The following is a 17290-nucleotide window of genomic DNA, read 5'->3' as shown; positions in this document are numbered from 1 at the left end:
AAAGTGGGGTTGAGGTCAGTGGTGTCTCTGTGTAGGCCCCTTGAGTTCTTTCACATCAACCATGTCTTCATGAATCTTGCTTTGTGCACGGGAGCACTGACATGCTCGAATATGTTTGGGTCCCTTAGTTCCTGTGAAGAGAAATCACAATACTACGGCATACTAAAACATTCTAGACAATTGGGTACTTACAACGTTGTGCCAACAGTTTGATCAGCACCCACATGGTGTGATGATCATGTGTCCACATACTTTTGGCCATGTTGTGTAATTTAAATATATAAATGCATAATTGTTAAAATTTGTATATTGCCTCTCCACTCTGTAATGAGGAGTACTTTGACACATTTTAAAACTTGTGTAGTAGAAATTACTATAGATGGGAGTCGTACATGTTTCATGAGTGCCAATATGGGAACATAACCACTCCGTTTGTACAGTGTTGTACAAATTTCTGAAAGCATCTGTGCGTGTAGGTGTGAAATCTACTGTACATCATTATAATCAGCATAAATATACAGGTGATTACAGGAAATTGTGGACACCGATTAATCAAGAAATTCAGACTATTTCTTGATAATCACCTCGAGTGACTCAGTAAAATGGCGGCCAATCGCTTTGTCACTGTAAGTGAAGAATTACAAATTATGAAGGAAAATGCTGTTTCTAAAAGCACTAAAGATGCTATGCAGTTTGGCCTAAAACTATTCAAAGGTAAGGTGGTATTGTGATTTACTTTATCCATTTCAAAACAAAGTATTTTATGTGAGTCGGCATTGGTAAGCAGAGGTGGACAGTAACAAAGCACATTTACTTGACTACTGTACTTAAGTACACTTTTTGTGTATCTGTACTTGAGTAGTATTTTTTTTTGGAAACTTATGACTTTAACTTCACTACATTTGAAAGACAAATATCATACTTTCACTCCATTACATTTCTATCAAGGTCTTCATTACTTATCATGAGGTGGCTTTGAAAGTGGATTTTTTTTCTTTTCTTTTCTAAAACATGATTATTTTTTTCGCAGGTGACACTGAGACAGCCCATCAGTAATCACTAGGGTCACGTCACATCATAGACTGTATAAAATAAAGTTCAGTGATTTCTCAACAACATTATTTGAACACAATCAGTTGATGGCAGAATGAAAGGAAGCAGCTCTTCTGGGGAATGCACGCACTCATGGCCCATGAACCCATGTTTCAGTTTTCTGAAAGGATTAAAGATTCGTTTTGTTTTAAATGTTTGCTTTGTTTGTCGAAAATGAACCACATTACAGCCTACAAAAACTCACCATCCAACCTGCGGGAGTATATCTATGTACATAAATGTTTTATTCCAAGAGAAAGCTTGCAGTGAAGTTGTCTGTGCTTTTAGAGCTAGTGATAATGTTGCAATAGTAGTCTGGTTAGTCAAATGACTTTCTATGGATTTGCCCGCCAAGTTGCCATAGCGTTGTCCATGGCTAAGATTTACACATAGCTAGTTAACTTGGACACTGTTAGTTAGCATGTAAAAATTGAGTTACATTTTTACATGCTCACCCTCGACTCTGGTGATAATGCCATTCTTATCGTGTTAGACCTTAGTGCTGCATTTGACACTGTAGACCACACAACACTGCTGGCCCAGCTTGAACAGTGGGTTGGGATTAAGGGTTCTGCTCTAAAATGGTTCCACTCATACCTCCAGCAAAGAACCTTTTCAGTGTCCATAGGCCAATACTCCTCACCCCCTGCCCCTGTGTCTTGCGGTGTCCCCCAGGGGTCCATCCTGGCTCCTGTTCTTTTTTGCCTTTATAGGCTCCCACTGGGTAACATCATTAGAAAATTTAATATTACATTCCACTTTTATGCTGACGAAAATTCCTTGCAGCCTCTTCTGGACTGCCTTAAAGAAATTAAAAACTGGATGGCCAATAATTTCCTCCAGTTAAATGAAGACAAAACTGAGGTCATAATCTTCGGCCCCCCAAAATCCAGAAATTCCATCTCTGGCAACCTTGGCTCTCTTACTCCATTTGTCAAAACCCATGCAAGAAACCTGGGTGTTATTCTAGACTCCCAACTCAGCCTTGACAAACAAATCTCTTCTGTTGTTAAGACTAGTTTCTACCAATTAAGGATCATTGCAAAGCTTAAATCTGTTCTGTCATACAATGATCTTGAAAAAGTAATCCATGCCTTTATAACTTCACGCTTGGATTACTGTAACTCCCTTTATTTTGGTCTTCCTCAAACACTGGTGTCATGGCTTCAAATTGTCCAATATGCAGCTGCTAGGTTGCTTACTAACACAAAAAAACATGAGCACATCACACCTGTCCTAGCCTCATTGCACTGGCTTCCTGTCCAGTCTAGGATTCAATTTAAGATCCTGTTAATGGTTTTTAAAGCTCTTCATGGCTTGGCTCCCAACTACTTAGCTGCTGCTATTCATCCCCGTGAGGCTCCCATGTCTCTTAGATCTTCCAGCAGCGGTCTGCTCCATGTTCCCCGAACTTGTCTTAAGCAAAAAGGTGACAGAGCTTTTGCGGTCGCTGGCCCTCGGCTGTGGAACCTTCTGCCTCCTGACATTAGAAATGCTCCCTCTGTTACTGTTTTTAAATAAAAGCTCAAGACACACCTTTTCACATTAGCATTCCCTACATTTTAACTGTTTTTGTTTTGTCATGTCAGAAATTAAGTGTTTGTCTTTTGTTGCTGATGTTTAATTCAGTTGTTTTTGTTTCTTTATATCTATTTATTTTTACACTCTGTACAGCACTTGTCAGTGTAAACTGTGTTTAAATGTGCTTTAGAAATAAATTTTACTTACTTACGCTAACATGAATAACGTTAACTTAGCTGAAGTCCTTTCAGAAATGTTTCAGCATAACCTTGCCAAATAACCAAATGTAGAAATCTTTCATTTCTAGTAGCATTAGCTACCCAATATGATTTCAAGTTTGAAAAGAGTTTGCCAGCATGTCAGGTGGAGTTTCACTGACTAGCTAGCTTAACGTTAAACCACCATGATGGCACAGCATGCGTTCATTTTGTAAATCCAGTCGGTTGCTTCAGAGACATTAGGTATTGTAAGCGTTGTGGCAATAATACAACAATGCATTGACAGAAAATGTACTTTTAAATACTTAAGTATTTTTAAAAGCAAGTACTTCAGTACTCAAGTAAAAATTTGACTGGACAGCTTTCACTTGTATCAGAGTAACACTTGACCAGTGGGATCTGTACTTTGACTTGCATAATGAAGTTGGGTACTTTGTCCACCTCTGTTGATAAGTGACAAGTCTGTGCGCATTACATCTGCATGCTGCTTTTAAAGTTTTATATATTTTATACTAAAACAATTATCTGCCTCAGTGAAGGTCGGTGAATAATAGAGACGAAGTCCAGGTTGTTATTCACCGATCTTCACTGAGCCTTCGGTAAATAATTGTTAATTAAAATCTGCTATTATTTATATTTCCATTAAATGAGTGTGTTCAGTTCTACTTCATGTTCACATAAACCCAGTTTAACCCCAGTTTCCCCAAGACTTTTGTGCTGTTTGCATTCAGCAATCCATCATCAGTTCTACATATACCGTAGTTGCACTCTCAACATGGAGGAAGAAGAGAAAGAAGGGGTGGGGTCTTGGAGCAGGATTTACTTCATCAGTTACTTTAATTTCTTTGTTGCATCAACATTCCTTTCCCCAATCTCCATCTCTGCCAGGGATATCAAACCAAAAAAAATAAATTCATTTCAGCACGAGTTCCATAGTGGATAGGGAGGAGTGTTTACAGTCAGCTGAACTGCACCATGTGAGCAGTAGCCTACACACCTAATGCAAAGCTTTACTACTTCAGTGAAACTTCACAATACTGAGTGAAGCTTAGGTTTTGGCTCAAAATACATTCTGAAGCATATAAAACTTGAGAGGCAAATCTGATTCAAGCTTTTGATCCTGCCACTCAAGTACACATGCAGTAAGAACATTACAACATTTTAGAAGCTTCAAATCTGTGCTGCCCAATATTGTACCATTTTCTAAACATTTCCCCTTTTACATACATATTCCCTTTTTGAACAAGGTGTAAAACACATCATTCTGGGCAAAATCCTCTGTATGGCTCAGTGACAATTCTTCTAGTTAGAGTAGGGTACAGGGATGAGGTTAGCATTAAACTATGGCACAATGATGTGTGTTTCACATCACATCATTAACACTCTCTTCAGAGGTCACTGAATGACACTGTCACACCAAAGTCCTCTTTATAGATGTCCCAGACCTTGGACTTGTGTGGGTTGTCCAGTTCCTCCCTCGGCAGGTACAGCCTGTATCGACATCAGAAAAGTATGAAGAAAATAAATCCCAAACAGTTATGATGACAGAGTATCCAGGGCAGAAGATTCCCATCTGTTTAGACTCCAGTGTAAACAGTGTCTCCTACCTGTTGTTCTCTATAAATGAAGTGTTGAACCAGAAATAGAACGGACAGTCTTCGTATCCCTTTGGAAGGCCCTGGGCATAGAGGAAAGTGAGAAGCATGGTTAAACCATATTTAAAAAAAAAGGGGGGGGGGGGATGTAAAATATATATCACAATAGATAAAGTTGGCTTACAGCACTGGATTCAAACATGACTTTCACATCGCCACAAACCACTGGGCCGTCCTGTAGACTGATCACCACTGCGTTGTTTCCAGCATCAGGGAACAGCTAGGAAAATATATGAACATATACAAATGACAAATCTGAAGTGCAAAATACAGGAGAAATGTAAAAGTTTAGAAATCTAATGAAGATTTTCTATACTTGTATCAGTGTTTTTAAAAAAAAATAGTGTGAGAGATGTAGGCTACACACATGCATCTCTATCCAAAAATGTTTGGCAGATGTAGGGAATAGTTGTCATTACTGCCTTCCATTTAATATCTGTCCGAGTTGCCTACTCAAGCGTAGTCATAAATCAATTTTGACATCATTTTAAAATCTCATTACAAACACGGTCTTAAAAATAAAGAGAACAGATGATAAATTAAGAGACGGCATTAATATTTAGAACGGTTTCAGCATCATAGACAAAAGGAAAAAGTCCATAATAAAACTAGCATTCATTTTAGCATACAGAGGTAATCCTCAAAGGCTAATCTCATGGCTACTTTAATAAACAAGAGTCATCAGGAGATCATTACATATCCCACACATAAAACCCCAGTCCAAATTTTCCTAAGTTGAACTGGTTGCTATGGAAATCCCAAAATGTCAAACAGCACAACTCCTCTAGTCGCTTAACATAACTGTCAGCTTTCATGGAAAATTTCCTAATAGTTCGAGTTATGCTTCGGAAACTAAAATGTTTACAGACGGACGGACAGACAGACCGATAGCTATAGCCCCCTGCATTATATGCGGGGTGGGGGATAATAAATAAAAACAAGTCATTGGGAAATTCTGAAAATCCTTCCAATCTGGTAAAATATGTTTTATATAAAATTAAAGACGTGCATTGTCCAAAATTATAATCAATATAAATGTACCACTTAAGCATTAACATTTTTTTTTAAAGAAGTGTTAATATGGACATTTTCTTACAATATTTTCATTTGTACTACAAGTGCTAATGTATTTTAATTTATGCTAACAACTTTTCTAGCACCAGTACTACCTGACCAAACTGTAGCAGTGAAAACATTTGAACTTGAACAAAGTGATCTTATTTGTGTCCAACATATCCATTTCATACACAGAGAACAATACGATTCTCACCAAACTGGCATACAGATAGGGAAAATACCTAAACCCTTCAGATCCAGAGTAATGTGTTTTATTACCGCACAGTTCTCCTGTTTGGCACAGATGCACTGGAACACCTGCTCATTCTTCACTATGATGCGTACCTTCAGATCGCTGCCATTGCCCTTTCCAACACCTGCACAGCAAACACAAAAGCAGTACTAACTCAAACCCTGACATATCGTCACATATGAGGAAATAGAAATATCTAATGATTACCTGCGATTGAATGAATGCGCAGACTCTTGATTTTCAAGCTTTTTGGTGGGGGCAGCTGCCGGTTATATTTGTTCTTCATGATCTCATAGTATCCAACATACCGGCTCTACAAAAAGAGGGGACAAAAAGGCAGCCATTTAAACTAATCTCAATTGGGAAAGCAGTCTTGGCTTGGACATAGTTCTTGGCATTGCACAAATCACCTGAGATGGAGTTTCAACACCCTGGAATTTTGAACTCATGCTTTTATCCGTGCGCCTTTCACCAAAGTAGTCCAGGCTGTCCTGCCAAACACGAAAGAAAGGCGCAAGTTAAAGGAATACTTTTAAAATGCGATAGAAAAGTAAGTTTGTTTCTTTTTTTAAAAGAAGCATGGTACCTGTGCACTTTCAAACTGATCACTGTCAATTAGCCACGTGCACACCATCGTCCCTGTACGCCCTGTCACAGCAAAAAAGACTTCTCAACATGACCGGCTATAACCACTCCGTGCATCATGTCCTAAATAACTTTGCCATCTCATATTATAGTAGGTTTTGTGATAGACTTAAAGAAATGGACCACACAAAGTGTACCGTCACCTTTTCCCCCTTTGCAATGGATAGCAATGACATTGCACGAGTCTGCAGCCATCCACTCCCTAACATTGGCAGTGTATCTCAGCATGTCCCTGAAAACCACATAACACACCAATTACCTCACACTGTAGATCTTCAAAGCGAGCGAGAGAGAGATTTTAAAAACAGCATGACCTAATGATGACTCACTCTAATGATGGCACATTATGGTCATCAATCATCACACGTTCCACCCGATAATGGAAAAGTTTTGGATCATAACCTTTCTCACCTGAAATAAAATAAACATTAGGCTTAGTACTGTTCATAAGCACCCTTTCGGAAGGCTTATAGGCACACTCAGTGGCCACTTTATTAGGAACACCCATACACCTGCTGCTTTGTGCAGTTCTCTAAGTCAGCCAATCCCTTGACAGCAGCACAATGCTTCAAATCATGCAGATACAAATCAAGAGCTTCACTTAATGTTCACTTCAAACATCAGAATGGGAAAAATTGTGATCTCAAAGTGTGACTTTCACTGTGGCATGGGTGTTGGTTTGAGCCAGATGGACTGGTTTGGGCATTTCAGAAACTGCGGATCTCCTGGGGTTTCCCCCCCCCCACATCTCTAGAGTTTACACAGAATGGTGCAAAAAACAAACAAACATCGAGTGAGTGAGTGATATTTCTGTGGGTGGAAACAAATGCCTTGTTGATAAGAGAGGTCAGAGGAAAATAGTCAGATTGGTTCGAGGTGCCAGGAAGGAAAAAGTAGCTCCTATAAATCACTCTTTATAACCGTGGTGAGCAGAAAAGCATCTCAGCATGCAACAGCAGAAGACCACATTGGGTTCCACTTCTACCAGCCAAGAAAAGCGTAGAATCAAGAACACGTTCCTATAAAAGTGGCCGGTGAGTGTATATGTGTAACTCAACTTACTGCAGAGGTTGTAAACTTTGTAGTGATCCAGATGTTTAGTGTCCAGGAACCGGACAACTTCCTAACAACATATATAGCTAGTTATCTAAATGGTGCAGCCACGCCACTGATTAACTGGTATTCATTTTAAAATAATTTGCTCTAAACCGTATTATCAGCTTTATACTATTTCATAAGGTCCCTTCAAGATTTTACTTACTCTGATGGGATTCCTGTACAGGGCCTGTTTCCCAGATGAGGGGAAGGACATCGCAATGACTCTGTCTGAAAACCCAAAGAGCAAAAACATTATGAACGTTAGCAGACAACAGCACAAACGGATCACCTTTTTTTTTTTTTTAAATGAAGAACCCAAACCTGTGACATATGTGAGGTCCAAATCAAATCCATCCTTTTGGTACCGTCTTTTGTTCTCGGATACCTGAGAGGGTCACAAATATAAGTCTGAATTCAACCTGAACAGAGATCAATTTGACAAAGTGTCAAAAAATGTGAATGAAAAACAGGCCCTTGCTAATTTCCATCCTCACCATTCTTCTAGTGACCTTCTCCATCTCTTTCTTCTGGGAGGCCAGTCGGAAGATGCGCACCAAGATAAATATTCTCAAGGACCTCAGGAATGTCACTACCCTGTTGACAGTCGGGAGAGTACAACACACTCATCAACATGCATAAACGACTAATACAGTACTGTGGGATTCATGAATCTGATGGTCAGAAGGTGTTGATTAATATTTTTAGAACAGCAGCCTTGACAGTAGTGCCTACATTATTGGTTCTATAGTAACAGCTAATTCACAGAGACAGTAAGGTTTATCAAGTCAAAACAACATTTGAAACGGTAACCCGGTTTAAAACATGTCCTTATTTAAAGGTAGACTGCCTTTCAGATTTTTCAAGTGTACGTAAGTCATAAAAAGAATTTTCCCTGACACCCAATTACAGCATTTTGGTTTAGTGGACTGAAAGCTACTGAATCCGAAATCACAGACTTCCAAATTTATTAGGTTTAAAAAAAAAAAAAAAGCCTCCACTATTTTTTCCTGCTTCACCATGACCCAATTCAAGACACTATGTCATGCATCACATGATGGGCTTTCCCTGTTCACGCAAGGCATTGTGGGATACAAATTTGAAACCGGAGAGAAAAATGGAGGACATGAGTGTGTGAATGAAACATGAAAGACCGTCTACAATAACAGAAAGCGAGAAGAAAAGATGTTATGTTGTGAAGGAAAGGAAATGCAGGACCAAACTAAAATATTGGCGGTCAGCGAGCACCTCGGTGTGACCAGCTGTTCGTTTAGCGACAGAATGATGCAACTGTCAGTGCACGGTCAAGATAAACCTGTAGATGGCAGTAATGCAACACTGTGGCTGCCAGCTGCTATAAAACTCAAAAGAAGAAGGTGGTGGTAAACCTGCACATGCACACACGGACTTCCTCTGTCTGTGCAAAGCGAGCAATTTCATGCATATTGTTTGCTAGGGAATCCCCTCAAATTAAATAACTTCCCAGCAACAGAATGGCCTGATATTTTGTGAGATATTACAGAAATAAACACATCACAATGATAATTTCAGAGGGAACTAAATTTCACTGATTAAACAAAATAAAAACAGCATAGAGTAATACAAGAATTTTTTTTTAATAAAATGTACCTGGGAATGAGGCTTGTTCCTGAGAAATCAGAGAATGTGTAGATCATAGTGACAACCAATGTGATGACAACAATGCAGGCATCCATGATGTTGAGTTTGGAACTGAAGTACACCTTAAACCTAAAAACATGAAGGTGGGGTGAGGGTGGATTTACACACTGCACTGTTAATTCACTATTCACATAATTCAACACACACAGATAGATTTGCAATGAGGAAAGTGCTATAATTTCCTCAGCCTACTACATAAGTCAGCAATGAACAGAGCTATTATTTTTCCACATAACTTGCTAGAAACAGACAGGAAACAGCTGCCACAACACTTCCTGTCCCCTCCAGACTTATCAGCAGTTTTTTTTTTCCTGAAAGAGCTTCATATGTGGAAACTAGTATATAAAGCTAACATATTCCCCACTTTGCCGTCCCACACTAACCCTTCTACATAAATCCGCAGAAGCACATCGATGAGGAAGAAGAAAGAGATGACAAGTGAGATGGCCTCCAAAATAGTCCCTGCACCCTTACGGCTCTCGGATGACAGCGACAGATCAACAATGACCAGAATAATGTCCACAAAGATGAGCACCAGACCAAAGACACTAGAAACAACCATATTACAAAAGAATTGTGAATACAGCAAAAATGAAACAAAATGCGATTTTTAATAAACACAGGTCACATAATCACTCACCGAAAACCAAAAGACATCACAAAAGGAGCTATCCTTTTCCTAACACGGCTGTAAGACAATGAGAATAGAGAGAAGCCAATGAGCAAAAGTAACAGAACTGCACTTATCACAGTCACCATTACCATCTTCTTTGAGCTGTACGACGGCAGGATAGGTTCTTACTAGTACATGGTGTCCGGTTCCACGCTTTCCTCTTTGCCATCATCGATTTGAACCTCTGCCTCTTCCATCGCGCCGTTCCTATCCAAAGAAAGAAACCCAAGTAGCAAGAAAGCCTGTTATTAACCCATTAAATCCAACCTGTTATAGATGGACTAGCATTGTGCATCAGCAGTGTTTAAGATTTTCTGTGAAAAATCCCCATAATTTAGTATCTGAGCATGTGAGAGTGAGTGTAACGTAGCACCTCAATAACATGATCGACCCATAACCGTGTATTAGGGCTGCACAATATATAATTTCTGAATCAACCACATTGTCCTTTGGAATACAAATTTGTAACATGCAAATGAGCCATTTAATAAATCACAATATTTTGTTGTGCGCTTGGGACGTCTTGTTGTGTTCAGGGGTTGTTTCAAATCGTGTAATCGTGATATAGTATACTGCATTTTCTCCATATCATGCAGCCCTAAGGTTCAGCATTAGCCAGCTGGACTCTTATGTGCACAGTGTTTAAGCGGTCATTTAAGCTCCCGTTCTTGTGGCATCACTGATTGGGTTTACATTGCATTATATTTTGTGCTGCTTAGATTTAGAAGCATGATGTGCACTGGATTTGCAAATAAGATGAAGCTGCATGAGGGAAGAGTAAAGGTCATGAGTGGTGGTTAGGTTCATTTTCATGAAACGTTGTTCACTCACCCATTAACATCTTTGGAATCCGACCCGGGATTATAATGCACAGATGTCATTTTTTTTTAAAAAGAGATTTAAAAAAAACCTTGGTCTCCTGTTCTGTTCTGTTCCAGAAGAAGAAACCAGTTGTATTTAAGTGTGTGATTAGTTGTTTCATGGGTCATATTTAATACATTCTGAAAAAGAAGCTGCTATTATTGAAGAGAGGAAAACTTTGGGCAAATAAAACACAAACAACAATATGATTAAATGCATGCATGTATGTATGTATGCAGACCTTTTCCAGACCAGATAGATATTTACCTCAAAGTGCTCAGGAGGTCTTTGAAGAGCTCAGCTCTAGGTTACTGAGATTTAGTAAACATGCATGCTCTGTCTTTACACTTGAATCTTTGTGGCCTGTTCCAAAAGCAAGCAGTAGATGAGAACAACTGAGCAGTTCAACAAGCAAAACATCTCAAGTATGAGAGTAAACTTCTGATTTATAGTTTAAAAGACATAAAACAGCAAAGGGGGGTTAAAGTCTAAAGTTGATCATTCTTAAAATTCAATCTAGATCCTCCCCCCCCCAAAAAAAAAAAGATCCAGACCAGAGAGGGTTATTCTTGGCTCCTTTTCTTTGCAATCCTGCTGTTTGTTCAATTCCCAAAACGTTTTAAACTAAATCACAACACCAGGCGTTGCTCGGTTCTTAGTGTCCTACCTTTCTGATGGTTTTCTTTACGATGGCCTGACTATCCCGTGACAAAGGAAACGGTCCAAAGGTTTTTTCCTTCCTCCAGGCCACATATTCCCATTTATCCGCCCATATTCTGTGCAAACACAGCAGAGTAACATTCCTGATGATGATGATGATGTGTCATTTACAAACGAATCGACTCATCGAATCGGCTCTTTCTCGTGAACACTAGGAACTGACTCGCGTTTCTGAACAGCTGGGAAAGGAGGAGAAAATAGTTCTTGTGACTTTCTCGCTAAAAATGTGTTAGTATTTATTTATTTTTTTTGCCTTCAGTCTCATACAGAGTAATTGCTGGAATGTGAACATGAGCACATAGGAAAGATAATTCTACTTAGAATCTAAAATGTGTGTAAACAGGGTTAATGTTCTCATATGGTAGATTAGATAGAACTTTATTGATCCCTTTAGGTCTGGGTTCGAGCCCCGTGGCCGGCGAGGGCCTTTCTGTGCGGAGTTTGCATGTTCTCCCCGTGGGTTTCCTCCGGGTGCTCCGGTTTCCCCCACAGTCCAAAGACATGCAGGTTAGGTTAACTGGTGACTCTAAATTGACCGTAGGTGTGAATGTGAGTGTGAATGGTTGTCTGTGTCTGTGTCAGCCCTGTGATGACCTGGCGACTTGTCCAGGGTGTACCCCGCCTTTCGCCCGTAGTCAGCTGGGATAGGCTCCAGCTTGCCTGCGACCCTGTAGAACAGGATAAAGCGGCTAGAGATAATGAGATGAGATTAGATTAGATTAGATAGAACTTTATTGATCCCTTTGGGAGGGTTCCTTCAGGGAAATTAAAATTCCAGTAGCATCATTATAGGATAAACAGAGAATAGAATAGAAAAAAAGAGAGTTATATACAAATATGGGGCGGCGCTGTCGCCTCACAGCAAGAAGGTCCGGGTTCGAGCCCCGTGGCTGGCGAGGGCCTTTCTGTGCGGAGTTTGCATGTTCTCCCCGTGTCCGCGTGGGTTTCCTCCGGGTGCTCCGGTTTCCCCCACAGTCCAAAGACATGCAGGTTAGGTTAACTGGTGACTCTAAATTGACCGTAGGTGTGAATGTGAGTGTGAATGGTTGTCTGTGTCTATGTGTCGGCCCTGTGATGACCTGGTGACTTGTCCAGGGTGTACCCGCCTTTCGCCCATAGTCAGCTGGGATAGGCTCCAGCTTGCCTGCGACCCTGTAGAACAGGATAAAGCGGCTAGAGATAATGAGATGAGATTAGATTAGATTAGATTAGATTAGATTAGATTAGATTAGATTAGATTAGATTAGATAGAACTTTATTGATCCCTTTGGGAGGGTTCCTTCAGGGAAATTAAAATTCCAGTAGCATCATTATAGGATAAACAGAGAATAGAATAGAAAAAAAGAGAGTTATATACAAATATGGGGCGGCGCTGTCGCCTCACAGCAAGAAGGTCCGGGTTCAAGCCCCGTGGCTGGCGAGGGCCTTTCTGTGCGGAGTTTGCATGTTCTCCCCGTGTCCGCGTGGGTTTCCTCCGGGTGCTCCGGTTTCCCCCACAGTCCAAAGACATGCAGGTTAGGTTAACTGGTGACTCTAAATTGACCGTAGGTGTGAATGTGAGTGTGAATGGTTGTCTGTGTCTATGTGTCAGCCCTGTGATGACCTGGTGACTTGTCCAGGGTGTACCCCGCCTTTCGCCCATAGTCAGCTGGGATAGGCTCCAGCTTGCCTGCGACCCTGTAGAACAGGATAAAGCTGCTAGAGATGATGAGATGAGATGAGATATGAAAAAAGTCCAGCTGGAGAGGTATTGCACATTGTCCAGTATTGCTTTTTGTACTGCTCCTTCCCGTCCTCTGTCCTCCTGTTACCCCTCCTCCCCCCCAGAGAGGAGTTGTACAGTCTGATGGCGTGAGGGGCAAAGGAGTTTTTAAGTCTGTTAGTTCCTGCACTTGGGAAGGAGCATTCTGTCACTGAACAGGCTCCTCTGGTTGCTGATGACGGTGTGCAGAGGGTGACTGGCATCATCCATGATGTTCAGTAGTTTGTCCATAGTCCTCTTCTCTGCCACTGTCACCAGAGAGTCCAGCTTCATGCCCTGAAGCATGATTTTAAATGCAGTTACAGTGAAAGAAATCACAATGCACCATTATCAAAGTGATATTAATTCTTGAGTTCTCCACTCCATCCTCTGGAAAGACTTTGTCACCAACGTAGAGGTCCTTCAGAAAGCTGAGGCTACCAGCATCGAGGCCATGTTGCTCAAGAGTGGGCAGGATATGTGTCCAGAATGGAGGAACACCACCTTCCAAAAATTGTTCTCTACGGTGAACTATCAACCAGGTGGCTCAAGAGTGCCCCAGAAGCGGTACAAAGACCTCCTGAAAAGCTCCCTTACCAACTGCCATATTGATCCCTATGACTGGTCCTCACACGCTGCTGACCACAAGAGCTGGCGAAACACCATTCATGGTATGGTCAAGACCTTTGAGTGTGCCAGACGGGCCAACCTGGAGGACAAAAAGTCAAAGAGGAAGAGCAAAGTGCCCTCTACTACTACTACTACAACCACACTCATACCCTCTACTCCTGCACCCAACCAGTCATTCACCTGCACCCGCTGCAACCAGATCTGCCTCTCCAGAATCGGGCTCACCAGCCATCAGCAGGCGTGCAACAGACATGGACAACACCCTTCATGATCTTCATTCGCAAAGCCAAGCCATGATGATGATGATGATGATACTTATTAGCTTGTTTGACTGGTTATTTGTATAGAATGCCTTTAAAGGGGCTGGCTCACACTTCCCAGAAGCCTTTGTGCCAAGGTGCAAGTCACCATTTTCGTACCTATCTATATTCACTGTTTGAAAAACAAGCCACAACAAAGGCTACACTGACATTACCAGGCCAAAGTGACTCAAATCTGATTTTATGCCTTAATGTGACAGAGATCTGATGTTTTCTGGGCTGTGTGGACACAGAAATCTGAGCTTTGAACATGATTCAAATTTGACTCAGAAATCTGACTCAGAAATCTGAACGTGACTCAAATTTGAGTTACGTTCATATGTGGTCCTAAATCGGATATGTATTTGAAATTAATGAAAATGGGCAGATCGGAATTCATGTGGCTTTTTGCTTATACGTCAGAGGTGGACAGTAATGAAGTACATTTACTTGAGTACTGTACTTAAGTACACTTTTTGAGTATCTGTACTTTACTTGAGTATTTTTTTGGAAACTTATGATTTTAACTTCACTACATTTGAAAGACAAATATCGTACTTTTCACTCCACTACATTTCTATCAAGGCCCTCGTTACTCATTATCATGAGGTGGCTTTGAAAGTGGATGCATTTTTTCCCTTTTCTTTTCTAAAGCATGATTGGTTTTTTCACAGGTGACACTGAGACAGCCTGTCAGTAATCACTAGGATCACATCACGTCCATAGACTGTATAAAATCAAGTTCAGTGATTTCTCAGCAGCATGATTTAACATGATCAGTTGATGGCAGAATGGAAGGAGGTGGTTCTTCTGGGGAATGCACGCATTCATGGCCATACCTAGAACCCATGTTTCAGTTTTCTGAAAAGATGAAAGATTAATTTGGTTTTAAATATTTGCTTTGTTTGCCAAAAACAAACCACATCATGGCCTACAAAAACTCGTCATCCAACCTGTGGAAGCATATTGAGGTATGTAAATGTTTTATTCCAAGAGAAAGCTTGCAATGAAGTTGTCTGTACTTTTAGAGCTAGTGATAACGTTGCAGTAGCTATGCAGTCTGGTTAGTCAAATGACTTTCTATGGATTTGCCCACCAAGTTGCTAACATTTACACATAGCTAGTTAATTTGGACACTGTTAGTTAGCATGTAAAAATGGAGTTACGCTAACATGAATAACATTAACTTATCTGAAGTCTCATCTCATCTCATTATCTCTAGCCACTTTATCCTGTTCTACAGGGTCGCAGGCAACCTGGAGACACAGACAAACATTCACACCTATGGTCAATTTAGAGTCACCAGTTAACCTAACCTGCATGTCTTTGGACTGTGGGGGAAACCGGAGCACCTGGAGGAAACCCACGCGACCTTTCGGAAATATCTCATCTCATTCTCATTATCTCTAGCCGCTTTATCCTTCTACAGGGTCGCAGGCAAGCTGGAGCCTATCCCAGCTGACTATGGGCGAGTGGCGGGGTACACCCTGGACAAGTCGCCAGGTCATCACAGGGCTGACACATAGACACAGACAACCATTCACACTCACATTCACACCTACGGTCAATTTAGAGTCACCAGTTAACCTAACCTGCATGTCTTTGGACTGTGGGGGAAACCGGAGCACCCGGAGGAAACCCACGCGGCCTTTCGGAAATATATTTTAGCATAATCTTGCCAAATAAACAATGTAGAAATCTTTCTTTTCTAGTAGCATTAGCTACCCAATATGATTTCGAGGTTGAAAAGAGTTTGCTAGCATGTCAGGTGGAGTTTCACTGACTAGCTAGCTTAACGTTAAACCACCATGATGGCACAGCATGCGTTCATTTTGTGAATTCACATTTCTGTCTTTGGTAACGGCATTAGGTTTTGTAAGCATTGTAGCAATAATACAACGATGCATTGACAGAAAATGTGCTTTTACTACTTAAGTATTTTTAAAAGCAAGTACTTCAGTACTTTAACTTAAGTAAAAATTTGACTGGACAACTTTCACTTGTATCAGAGTAACATTTAACCAGTGGGATCTGTACTTTGACTTAAGTAATGAAGTTGGGTACTGTATCCACCTCTGTTATACGTATATGCCAAGCGCTGTCTTCATCAGCCAAAACTGGCTGTGAGGCAAATCAACAATGGAGGAGAGATATAATAGCTGCAAAAACAGCAAAAGCATTTTGTTTTCTTGCCCTGATCATGCACAGCTGAGAAACTGTTTGCAGTCCTCCAGAGCAAAGTGCAATGCATACATTAGCTACTAATGAATCTATTTAGTCTATTTTAATATCATGTCTCACAAATATTTTTTTGTTGGTGGTGATGCAGATGACTCATGCAAAAATGTATCAGTGTGCACATGAGCCACTTCAGAGACAGATGTGTTCATGTTACAGTTAGATACAAGTCACTTGTAATTCTGAATGTGAACTGTCAAGATAGGCCAATCTGATCTGAGCAAAAAATCTGAACTGAACAATAAGGCTTGTAATGTGGATGTAGCCAATGTGGCAGCATCCTAAGCCATAGATCATAAATTGTAATGTGAAATTGAAGATATTTTGTCAAATTAGTTATATTTTCAATTATTTCAACCAAGTCATTACATTTTCACATGGTTATTCCAATTTAAGGCGGCATGATGGTGTAGTCGTCACTGTCGCCTCACAGCAAGAAGGTCCTGGGTTCGAGCCCAGTGGCTGGCGAGGGCCTTTCTGTGTGGAGTTTGCATGTTCTCCCCGTGTCTGTGTGGGTTTCCTTCGGGTGCTCTGGTTTCCCCCACAGTCCAAAGACATGCAGGTTAGGTTAATTGGTGGCTCTAAATTGACCATAGGTTTGAGTGTGACTGGTTGTGTGTCTCTATGTGTCAGCCTGGCGACTTGTCCAGGGTGTATCCCGCCTCTTGCCCATAGTCAGCTAAGATGGGCTCCAGCTTGCCTACGACCCTGTAGAACAGGATAAGCGGCTACAGATAATGGATGGATGGATTCCAATTTAAAGGACCGGAACAGGCCTCAGCCATCTCATGGGTGGCATAGTCTATTCAAAACTTCTACATATCATACATCGATGAAGAAAAAGTTCGAGATGGGTTTTCAGTGGATCACTAACAGTGACAGTGAGGTTATGCTGCACAGAGAGCAGAGTAGC

The 17290-nt window shown here is 40.8% G+C and overlaps 1 protein-coding gene across 3 annotated transcripts; it reads right to left on the bottom strand.

Moving 5' to 3' along the window:
* Positions 1-3644: 3644 nt before the first annotated feature.
* On the bottom strand, positions 3645-11554 carry tpte (transmembrane phosphatase with tensin homology). Of its 3 annotated transcripts, XM_060908239.1 has the most exons (20): positions 11417-11554; positions 11017-11112; positions 10720-10817; positions 10018-10095; positions 9856-9903; positions 9599-9763; positions 9165-9284; positions 8033-8132; positions 7860-7923; positions 7702-7766; positions 7503-7563; positions 6770-6851; positions 6584-6672; positions 6382-6443; positions 6206-6286; positions 6003-6108; positions 5822-5919; positions 4611-4706; positions 4439-4509; positions 3645-4322 (listed from the first exon to the last, which is right to left on the bottom strand). In XM_060908239.1, the coding sequence occupies exons 3-20, from the start codon at positions 10767-10769 to the stop codon at positions 4220-4222; spliced, it is 1539 nt and encodes a 512-aa protein (XP_060764222.1). In that variant the 5' UTR covers positions 10770-10817; positions 11017-11112; positions 11417-11554; the 3' UTR covers positions 3645-4219. The 3 variants fall into 3 exon arrangements, with proteins under 3 accessions (XP_060764222.1, XP_060764223.1, XP_060764221.1); XM_060908240.1 differs by lacking the exon at positions 10720-10817; XM_060908238.1 differs by lacking the exon at positions 11417-11554 and adding an exon at positions 11304-11408 and having other exon boundaries at positions 10720-11112.
* Positions 11555-17290: the final 5736 nt, after the last annotated feature.

This window comes from Neoarius graeffei, chromosome 25 (assembly GCF_027579695.1).
Source record: "Neoarius graeffei isolate fNeoGra1 chromosome 25, fNeoGra1.pri, whole genome shotgun sequence".
NCBI lineage: Eukaryota > Metazoa > Chordata > Actinopteri > Siluriformes > Ariidae > Neoarius > Neoarius graeffei.
Note: the sequence above shows the minus strand (reverse complement) of the source record. Positions and strands in the feature narration are given on the sequence as shown.

What these genes read in the sequence shown, in the direction of transcription:
- tpte (XM_060908239.1), bottom strand. Translation starts at nt 10,769, where the DNA reads ATGACATCTGTGCATTATAATCCCGGGTCGGATTCCAAAGATGTTAAT. An exon ending in CCAAACAGGAGAACTGTGCG is followed by an intron (nt 4,707 to 5,821) that starts GTAATAAAACAC and finishes ATATTTTCCTAG; the next exon opens with CTGTTCCCTGATGCTGGAAA. An exon ending in TCATGTTTGAATCCAGTGCT is followed by an intron (nt 4,510 to 4,610) that starts GTAAGCCAACTT and finishes CTCTATGCCCAG; the next exon opens with GGCCTTCCAAAGGGATACGA.